Source organism: Maniola hyperantus, chromosome 12, assembly GCF_902806685.2.
Source record: "Maniola hyperantus chromosome 12, iAphHyp1.2, whole genome shotgun sequence".
Classification (NCBI taxonomy): Eukaryota; Metazoa; Arthropoda; class Insecta; order Lepidoptera; family Nymphalidae; genus Maniola; species Maniola hyperantus.
The window spans coordinates 9668439-9679933 of record NC_048547.1 but is presented as its reverse complement, the minus strand read 5'-3'; the positions used below and the strand labels follow the sequence as shown (position 1 = coordinate 9679933).

The following is an 11495-nucleotide window of genomic DNA, read 5'->3' as shown; positions in this document are numbered from 1 at the left end:
TTTTAGAAATAAGTTGTACATTAATTTGACAGACTTAGGTAATATTTATCCAAATACCCGACTCGCACTTAACTGATTTTATTTTACCTTTTGACCCCATTGAAAATAATCTTCAACCATTTTGCATTAAAGTCGTTTTTACATTGATCCTGATTGGTTCTCTAACGATATCATTTGTTAGAATTTCCTACCTGGTCTCTTTGTTGTGTAATTTTTTCTTGATTTTATAATTTTTCCTGTAATTTTTATGTACCAATAGATAGCTTACAATACGTAGATGTTTTTAAAATAATCCGCAGGATAAGTGCCATAGTAATTTTTACAGAAAATTTGCAAATCAAAGAATTAAAGGAGATCGCCCGTGAACGGGCCCTCTTTTGTGGCGTGTCAAAACTTAAATTGAATTTTTTTTAAATGTGTTATTTTTTTACGATTATGTTTTATAACGACTTTTTTTCACTCTTTTATTGAAAATATCCACAATTACAGTTAGAATCGTAAACATGCATTTATTTTGAAGAAGTATTAATTAAATATAACCTCAATATCAGCAATATAAAAAAAAGATTTTTTTATAACCAGGGTGAATAAATAGAAATCGTTTGCAGAATATAAAGAGTTAATTATTTGTCTACAAAATAAAATTAAAACCATGGTGACATAACAATTATATTAGGGGGGGCCCAAAGCTCCTAAGAAAATGGGCAATCTCTTAAAAATAAGAAAGATTTTTCTTGTTTTATAACTGCTTATTATTTAAAAGGATATGTACTAGCAAGAAATAAAAAAAATACATTGTTTCTTTTTTTTACAAATTTTTAAAGTGGCACACACCCCTTTACCTAGAAAAAAATAAAAAAATGAATAACTCGAAAACGATACACTTTTGCATAAGCACTTTAGGGATCGTTTGATAGCTAATGTGCTGTACTATAACCCCTTAACGGGATCGTGTCCTATTTTCCTGTAACCCTGTATGTTTCTAGCTATCGTCAGACGTCACAATGGTGGACACAATTTCCTTTTCTTAGTTTAGACGTTTTATAATTAAATTCATGTTTGACAGTTTTGCATAGGAAATCTGTGAATTAATATAAACATGCGTTTAACGCTCGTTTAATTTTTTTTATGGTAAGACGCAAAGTATTTCTACCTACCTAACCTAACCTATATAAGGTCACAAAATCATAATTATATAAAATCGTAGCAATTGTATTGGACCCGAGCCTTGTTGGCGTAGGCCCCACACAGGCAATAAGGCACTGCCTAGCCTAGCGAGGAAACCAGCCCCATTTGATGAGGATACGAATATAACAAGAATACGCAACGCGTAGTAAGGGCGCGTTCGCAAGTTCAGGACAGTTAGGGAACTTCTAAAAAAAACGTCGACGCTTCTGATTTTACGTCACCATTGCCTGTTTGACATAATATCATCGATTCAGGATCAAACCGATCGATCGGTAATTAGTGATAAGGCCTTTTGTATCTTACTTCGTTGTGTTTGTTGTTCTTTTATTGTAATCCTTCTTGTGGTGGTACAAATAAAGAGTATAATAATAAACCGAGCCTCACTCTGGTTCACTCTGATTTGAGAGACTTCGGCGAATTTTTTTCAGTGCATGAATACTGGCTGTTGCGATGATAACTATACAATAAAAATGAAACTCAGGCCCTGCTAGCGTTCAACTCAGTGGAATTATTCAGAAATCGCCTCTTGGGAAGTCTTGGAAGCTTATATAAGTGTAGTTATATTTAGCCAAGCACAAAGGCAACAAGGGTAATAATTAATTATAATTGATTTGCCTCAACCCGGCCTATTTATTTACATTACCGTATTTGTGTAAAGCTCGAAATGAATGTAGTAAACACTTTGTTTTCGTGTAAGGGCCCGCGCAAAATCCGGCGTCATCAGTGACACCTACTACATGAAGAGCGTTGGTGCAGGCAATGCAGATGCCATTCAAATGTTTACTAAATGATAAAATAATGTGTCTATCAATGCGCGGGACTGTTGAATTGAATATTTGAAAAGAGCAACCGCAGAATTTCTTGCTGGTTCTTAGTAGAAAGAGCATTCGGAACAAGTGGTAGATTCAGTTGACGATTCTAAAGCACTTGTAAAAGATTAATTCGATGAAAAAACTTTCTATTTCTATTTATCATTCAAGTTATTTGCCGACTATTATACGTTTTAGAGGGTAGCTTAGTGCGGTTGCGATCGTATAAAATATAGGTCATAACTCATTAACCAATACCTACAAGGTCCGCTCATACTATAAAACTCGGTGCTCTCACAGACGCGCGCGGCGGCCAGGTCAGCCGAAGTCGGGGCACATGGGAAGAGTGAAGTCGAGTATTGTTAAACAACTTAAATTCAGCTTTATTTCCTTTGACATATGGTTAAAATTGGTATAATGAAAATAAAATACAGAGCCAATAAGCACGCGTCGCAGCTATGCCAAATTCGGTGTTACCACAAAAAAAATATTAACAACTAGCTGAACCGCCCCGGCTTCGCTCGGATGGAGTTTAGAAAATTGAGGGGGAGGTTGAATTAAATTTTTCTCTCCGTAAGAATAATCCCTCGTACTTCAAGGAATATTATAAAAAAAGAATTAGCAAAATCGGTTCAGAGGTTCTCGAAATTTGCGACAACACATTTACTGATTAAGTTTTATATTATAGATGTATTATTATTATAACCTATCGGATTTCCCATGCAAAAACTGTCAATTTACTCATCAGTTATTGGTAAAATTTTTTGTGGTAAGACCAATAGTTAATTTTGAGTCGTTATCAATAAAGATGCTGCGTGTCAGCTCTACTCGACGCTTGCATGTGAGCGTTGTGCTTAAAACCGCTTTAGATATTCGCAGAGTGAGCCGCAGCCGGCTTTAGGCACAACGCCAACGTGTAATGCTTCCTGTCCATGAAGTCCGCATTGTGAAATTTCACCACTCGATTTTTTCCACAGAATTCTGTGACACATGTAAAAAAATACGCGCGAACGGCTTTGTATAATTCGTATGTCACAGAATTTAGCGAGGAAAATCGCGCGGTGAAATTTGGCAGTGCGGCTTACCCTAATGCTAAGGCCGCACTGGCAAGACGACAGGGATCCCGCTAAAATAAACTTTTAGAAACATATGGAAGCGGCCACATCCCCGTCTAGTTCGATGTGGCCACTCCCATATGTTTATAGGAGTTTGTTTTAGCAGGATCGCTTTCGCGTCGTCGTCGCTGCACGCATGTCGGCGCGAGCGCGCGTCGGTGTCGCACGGCTCCTAGCCGGTGGCGCACTGCACGCGGTTGACGCCGGGGTGGTCGTCGTCCTCGTCGTAGGCGGTGGCGGCGTGCTGGCGCCGGCGCCGCGCCTCCTGCTCCGGGTCCAGCTCGATCAGGTGGCACTCCCTCCGCCAGCTCGGGGATCTCCACCTGTGGCGAACAACCATCGTTTACCTCCCTCATGCTCCAAGCTACCAACTATCGTCGTCACAAGAGATAGAGTATAATCTTCTCTATCACACTAATATTATAAAGGCAAAAGTTTGTGTGTATGTATGTGTGTATGTTTGTTGCACTTTCACGCAAAAAACTACTGGACAAATTTGGCTAAAATTGTAGATAGATTATACCCTGGATTCACACACAGGTTACTTTTTATCTCGGAAAAGCAGAGAGTTCCCACGGGATTTTATAATCTAAATCCGCGCGGACGAAGTCGCACTAGTATGTATATAAAACACAAAAATGTATCTACTTGTGTCCATTATAGACTTTGGAACCATCCAACTGATGTGCCCCAAACCGGTCTCATTAGAAAGGCAATAATACGAAGAGGGTTTAGATCAATTAAAAAATGGATTTTTAGCGTAGTAGTACACGCCGGGTATCTGCTAGTAATTCATATGATGGTTAATAACTGACTTAATACCATGGGTCATGGGTTCGATTCTCATCCAGGACAAACCTTGGTGTGATGAATACAATCATTTGTCCTGAATCAGTGTGCCACTTATCTATGTATATAATCTGTTACTTTTGGTATTTTTATGTAAAACTGTATTGGTATGTGAATAATTTAACCTAGTGGAATATGTATGACACTGCTACAGTTGGCAAAAAAAACTTTCTTACCATAGGTCTAGGTGGCAGGCAATTCTCCAAGGCAGGAATGACTTCAGGCGGAATAGAATTAGGGAAATTGACTATGAACTGTATGATGAGTTGTCCTTTCTCAAACGGATTCTTGTACATGGGCATTCCTGAAAGAAAAGAGCTGGATAAAATAAAATAAAAATAAAAAATTTAAAAGGCAAAAGAATTTACAAGTACTCAGCTTAGATCCCTTAAATCAATAATAATACATTACTGTCTAACATTTATGCCAGAAATAACTATTACGAAAATTTCGGCAGCAAGTTCTATTTTAAATCTTTTGGAAAAAGAAATGTCCATTCAGCCTTTATAATCTCTTTGCTTTATAACAAAATATTTTTTTAACAATGAAACAATTTCCGAGCAGGTGGAAGAAAAGCTGTTACTATTTTGCATTCTATGTAAGATGTTGGCTGTCTACTCCACTACACCACAGTTGTTGTTATAGTCGACGCATTTTAAACTGAGTCGTCGGGTTATCTGTCTGTTTCGCTCGTACTTACAGGTACTACGTAGGTAAGTGCGAGCGAAACAGACAGATAACTCGACGACTCAGTTCAAAATGCGTCGACTATAGAGGTTTATTATCTGGGCACTGACAGTTTAGAGAACAACAAAAAAATTACCTTCGTTCAAGACACACTTGACTTCGCCATGCTTGGTGACCTCTCCGGGCATGACGGTGATCACAATGTCCCGGTCGTCCAGGGTTCGGATCACTTTCTGGAAGCCGCACAGCGACTCCACCAGTTCAATATTAAGTCTCAGTACAAGGTCATTACCAGATCTTTTGAATATCTGTAACAATGTCATGTTGTTATGAAAAAGTGTAAAAAACTATAAATGGGTATTTGACTACATCAAAAATAAATTATTTCTCAGTGATTAGATAAGATAAGATAAGATAAGATTTATTTATTTGCTTTCATGTACATTTACATTAATTGATGGTGGGTGCTTAAAGCTAAATATAAGCAGTACATGAGACCCTGTCAGGGTATTGCAAATACGATTATAGAGGATCTTCCAAAATACGTAAAATCCACGTCCTTTGTTAGTTTTAAGTGTAATAATCATTTTACATTATCGGTTAAACTAAAAAAGTACGTCATTATGATGTGACGTCACATTCCAGTATTTCATAGAATATCACATACTACAAATACCGTAGTGTACTGCTTCACTGAGATGGCTTGTGGGGTAGAGTGTGGGTTGCTAGAGGATGACAGTAATAGTGAATTCCTTGATTGTTAAGTCAACTTACGAGCCATCTCAGTGAAACGGTATACCTATTATTATCCATACTTCCATCCTATACTAATATTATAAATGCGAAAGTGTGACTGTCTACACACAACAGACAAAACGTTTAGGTACGGAAACCAGCCCAGAGCCAAGAAAGAAGTGTTGTGAACAAACACAAACAAAAAATACACTCACTTTTGCATCCATAACATTAAGATATGAAAAAATGTCTAAAAACAGATTGTTACCACACTATCTGAATGTCGGCTTTTGTTTAAAATAATTCAAAAGTACAAGTACAGATGATAGCGCAAGTTTAAACATCTATTGTACAATCGAGGAACTACATTTGTACTGTTAAATTAATTATTTTGAAACTCGGAAAATACTGAGTATGTCATTATGATTTAAAAAAAAATTATGACAATATCATTACCTCGTGTTCTTTCTCATCTAAAACAATAATAAGATCTCCAGCCTCCAACTCGGGCTCTTGGTCACCCTCGCCGCTGAACACTATTTTCTGTCCGTCTGTCATGCCTTTATCAACGTGAACCTCGAGAATCTTACGTTCTCGCACTGTTTTTCGTCCCTGAAAGTTTAAAATAAAATTTTAAATACATATCACAAAACAGGAGGAACACAAATCTTTTTCTTTACCTCACTTGGAGATACAGATCTCCAAGTGAGGAAAGAACCAGAGTAATGGACACAGCTCAGTAGGTTGCAAAGCTGAAGTGGCAATAGGCATGTCACATAGTTCGGAAAACCGATAAAACTTGGAGTCCAAATGAAATGGCGAAATCACAGCGTTGGAAGACGCCCTCCCTCCCCCCCCCCACTAGGTAGACAGACAACATTGAGCGTGTCGCAGGGAACCACTAGATTCAGGCGGCGCAAGACTGTGGTGTGTGGAAGTCCCTAACAAGACTTAAGTCCAGCAGTGAATGTCTATAGGTTGATGCTGATGATGTCGATGAACTCACTTGGCACACTTTGCAGCGGTCCTTGGGGTCGATGACCTCCCTCTGGCCGCGGCACTCGCCGCACACGGTCTGTATCTGCTGGATCATGCCGGGGCCCAGCTGCTGGATCTGCACCTGCATACCCGTGCCGCGGCACGTGGGGCACACTTGCACTGCACCCTAGCAAATGTAAACAAAAATTAAGTTCAATATTTTCCTTCACACAATCTCAGCTGGCCGATCTCGAAGTCGCAAAACCACCTCAGAGGTGTCAGAAGTCTAGCGAAAATCTAGCGAAATGGAGCTTCATCTCTGGATACGATACAGAGTGCATCTGCAGTCATCAGAGACAGACCATTGTGCACATGACTGGGGTGCCCTGCGTGCCCGACAACCTGCAGGACCGAGGAGCTGCACGAGGTTACCGACCAAGCTATCGCGATTGCAACTTTTTGGTCTGTCCGTTTGAGGTGACCATCAACTTGAGAAGAAATTCAATTTCAAATATTGTCTTTTAGGTGTACCAACTGGGCACAGATTGTTTCGCGTTTATGGAACTATTTGACTAACTTTATTCACCGAACAATCTCCTTCGTAAGGTACGAAATAAAAGTTAAGTTAGTCAAATTTGCCTATTAAATTTATTTAAGTTAGTAAAAATGCCTATGTGAAAATAAATTAATTATTTTTTCTCTTCCGCCGCCGTCACCGTACTTCTAACTACCAAATACCTAGATTGATTAATTATTCAGTCCTTGCCCAGGTTCAGAATCAGGTTATTTAATTAATATGTAGAGTCAAGAAAACTAATTTATGCCTGGGATGCGTTCTCTACATGATTAAACCAGAAATGAGGAGATCAGTAGTAGAACCAGCCATAGCTCAGCAGGTTACGAAGCTGAAGTGCCAATGGGCAGGGCGCATAGTTCGAAAAACCGATACATCTTGGGGTTCCAAGGAATTAAAGATGACCTCACACCGGAAAGCGCACTGTTGGAAGACCCCACACTAGGTAGACAGACAACATCAAAAACGACGCAAGATGGCGAAAGGCCGCAGTTGACATCTATTGATTGATGATGATAATATATAACGGTTGGTATGTCTCCAGTCACGTGACCAAGGAGTCCAACCTGCTATAGCCCTCCACTAGTGAGAAACACAATAGATTACTTTTTGTGTACCAATAAAACAATAAACGAAACTAACGACTCAATTGGTAACCAGAGATAGGCATGTCACTCACCTTCTTTCCACCCCTGCCTTCACACTTCTCACAGATGACGTTCTTCTGCAGCGCCAGCTTGCGCACGGCGCCCTTGTACAGCTCGTCCAGAGTGACGGACAGCTGGTGGATGACATCCTTGCCCTTGCGCTCGCGCCCACGCCGCCGCCCGCCGCTGAAGCCGCCGCCGAAGAACATGTCGAACAGGTCCATGGGCGACGAGAACCCGCTTCCGCCCGCGCCGCCCTCCTTCAGCGCTTGTTCTCCACCTGCCACACAAACAATCTATATAATATGTACAGTAAGTCTTTCTAAATACCCTTCATCTTTATTGAGCAACCAGCGAGAAATTTCACTTAACAACAAAAGCAATAAAATGCTAATTCTAATATTGTACACTAAATCAATACCTTGGTCATATATTCTTCTCTTGTCTGGATTTGAAAGTACTTCATAGGCTTGTGAGATCTGTTTAAACCTCTCACCCTCATTGGGGTTCTTATCAGGATGGTATTTTAATGCAAGCTTTCTATATGCTTTCTTCAGTTCATCTGTTGTACAGCTGGGTTTCACACCCAGAATGTCATAATAAGTGGTTTCTTTCACCATCTTGATTTCTGAAAATGTAAAATGTTATTCCAATAAAATGAAACTAATTACTATTACTTATATTCAAAATCATTTATTAGGCCCCATTATTGTCCATTCATCGTAACTTGACACATGAGAATATATTGGCACCATTCCTTAGAAGTTAGGGCTTATTGTGTTATTTGCAATGGTGCCAACATATTATTCTCACACGTCAAGTTACGATGAACGAACTATAGTAACACTGGGGTTTTATATAGGTAGTATCCAACCAAAGGTTGATTTCTGGCCAGAGTTCTATTTACCCTAAGAATTTTTTAATTTTATGTCCACTGTTTTCTTGTTGACCTTGTCATAAATAACAATTACTACGAAATACCTAATGACAATTCTATAATATGTTATTTACTTAAAAGTAATTTATCTTGTGCATTTGTAACAATTCATTCAATTTTGGGGCTGTCTGTGTTCAATTTGTAGAAACTGTTGCACATAAAAACCTACACTCTGAGTTAAGGCCATCAGTAGGATAACAGAAAGGTTTTTACACAGTTTTAAAAACTGCATGTTGAGCATGTTCTAGTTTTAATAAATTGGCACAATTTTACCTACCACACTTCTCTGTGCCTCCTTCAATCTACTTGACACTGGCAAAGTGCTGGCACTTAAAACCCACAAAAAAGAAAAGCAAAAAATATAAGTTTTACCAACTCAGTCAGAATTCTACCAGACTAGACTTATGAGTATTAACTGCTTAAGTAAAATAATAATAACATTAAGTTAAGTATTATGCATCTGATATTCAGTGTGTTGTGATGTTCAAAATGTTTTGACTTCTGACAGACTATTATGAATCATATGTGGCTATCTTTTATATTTCGATTATTAGCAATGATTTATTATTAACTAGCTGATGCCCGCGACTTCACCCGCGTGGATATACATTTTTCAAAATCCCGCGGGAACTCTTTGGTTTTCCGGGATAAAGAGTAGCCTATGTCCTTCCCCAGGATATAAGCTAACTCTGCACCAAATTTAATCAAAATCGGTTGAACGGTTGAGCCGTGAAAAGCTAGCAGACAGACAGACAGACACACTTTCGCATTTATAATATTAGTATGGATTACTTGATAGGTACTTCATCATGTAAATCATAACCTATAAAATATGAAGTACACATCACAACTTGAACAAAGCAAACCAGTAAAATTCTTATAAAAAAAACATTATATCTATGTATCGGAAGTTAAAATAAGTAATGCTTATCGAATAACGACATCTTCCAAGAGATTGTGCGTAAAATATAACCACAAAAAAATACGTCTACAGTAAAAACTATAATCAATAATTCGTTAATTGGATTATAAAGCCAGGGTACATTACACAAATAAATACGAAATACATGGAAATAAGATTGTATCTTCACAAGATTTTCTGTGAATTGTATTGTGAAACACCCTGAAACACCTAAGTTTCCGGAAAGATGATTAGCAATATTATCTATGATGATTAGTTCGCTAACGCCAGAGTGCTATGAACCTTTTCTAGAATAGGTATTAGGTATCTTTATAAAATAATGTCCTTATAGATAAAAAATTCTGGGAAAACGAGGGCGCGATTCATAAAAAAGATCACAACTACTTCTTACTCATTTTTAAATTCCAGTAATGGATCGATTTTTAATTTCTTACCTTACAAAAATCCTGTAAGTAATTTAATATAGTAAGAATACCACAATTATCACAAAAATCAATATAAATTGGCTAGATTCTAGAAACAACCACTAAACAATCTAATTTGCTGCACAATCATCAATGTAGCTCCAACTAGCTCTGTGGTCGTGAATGACGAGAATATTCAATGTAGGTACCATAGATTATCTACTATATACTAGAAATAGATGTGCGACTCTAGATTTCTTTTTCAAAGTTACGCGTGTACTCACATCAAGAGGGCACTAAAAGCGCGCTAGGCGTGCGAGAGCGCGAAAATTTAAATGCTATTTAAATGTACTTTACTAGAATATTTTATATTTTTGGAACACGTTTTAAATAAACATTAATAATTCCATTAACGTTTGTTTAAAACATGTTTAAAAATATATATTACAAGACTATGACTCTTTGAGCTACTTAATTATAACTATATTATAGAAAGAAAAAGGTTTTAAGGTTTTGTAAATATTTATTATCATAAATTCGTAACTAGGTAGATACATAAAATACAATAGAATAGAAAACAATACGAAGTGTATGTAAACACTATAAAATACATACCCAAATTCAAGACCCGCAAGATTGTGAAATAATTACTATTCAAATTTAACATTTTCGGTTATTTACTTTTAATAATTTTCAAATTATTACCACAATTGGTGTATTTGTGTAGTCAGAAAACAATAAAATAATTGTTATATGAGCCAAAGATAATTAACATAAAGCTAGCTTTAAGTTTTATTGTAATATTAAAAATAAATAAAATTAACATAAATTATATTAAATAAAATTCCCTGTAAATAAACTGTAAAATAATAAACATAAATTATACTAAATCAAGTAATCAATAAAACCAATCTACTAGATTGATTTTATTGATGGGAATTTATGTTTACTAGCTTATGCCCGCGATTTCGTTCGCGTGGACTACACAAATTTTGAACCCCTGTTTCACACACTTAGAGTTGATCTTTAACAATGAGATTTTAACATATGAGCTTAATAAAATATGTCATACTGCAAATTGCAAAAATATTAACTACAAAACTTTATAGACACTTCAAAACTGACAGAGTTTCATACAAACTTCAAACCCCTATTTTATCCCTTCAGGGGTTGAATTTTGAAAAATCCTTTCTTAGCGGACGCCTACGTTATAATAGCTATCTGCATGCCGAATTTCAGCGTGATCCGTCCAGTAGTTTGAGCTGTGCGTTGATAGATCAGTCAGTCAGTCAGTCAGTCAGTCACCTTTTCCTTTTATATATAGACTATATTATATATAGACTAGTGCCACAAAGGCAGTAATATTAAAAACATAATTACACAAATTAATCACACAGGATTGGCAAGAGTCTGTGATCAATCTACAATTAACAATTTAATCCCCCATATTTGTTAAAAGGAATACAAAACAATTTACTAAAGAAAACAATTTAGTAAAGACTGCCAAACGGATATAGCTTCTGTTAGAATTGATGCAGAAGATGACTTACGAATGTGCAATAGTTGACAGAAGCTTGAATGATTCCCCTTATCTAAATATATAAAAGGAAAGGGTGACTGACTGACTGACTGACCTATCAACGCACAGCT

The 11495-nt window shown here is 37.1% G+C and overlaps 1 protein-coding gene across 1 annotated transcript; it reads right to left on the bottom strand.

The window, feature by feature from the left end:
- Positions 1-2294: 2294 nt before the first annotated feature.
- Positions 2295-10035, bottom strand: Droj2 (DnaJ heat shock protein family (Hsp40) member A4-like). The gene is given in 9 exon segments (XM_034974016.2): positions 2295-3410; positions 3412-3435; positions 4138-4265; positions 4785-4956; positions 5840-5995; positions 6390-6548; positions 7615-7862; positions 8004-8210; positions 9876-10035. Coding segments are annotated over 8 exon segments (1212 nt in total). The 5' UTR covers positions 8203-8210; positions 9876-10035; the 3' UTR covers positions 2295-3284.
- Positions 10036-11495: the final 1460 nt, after the last annotated feature.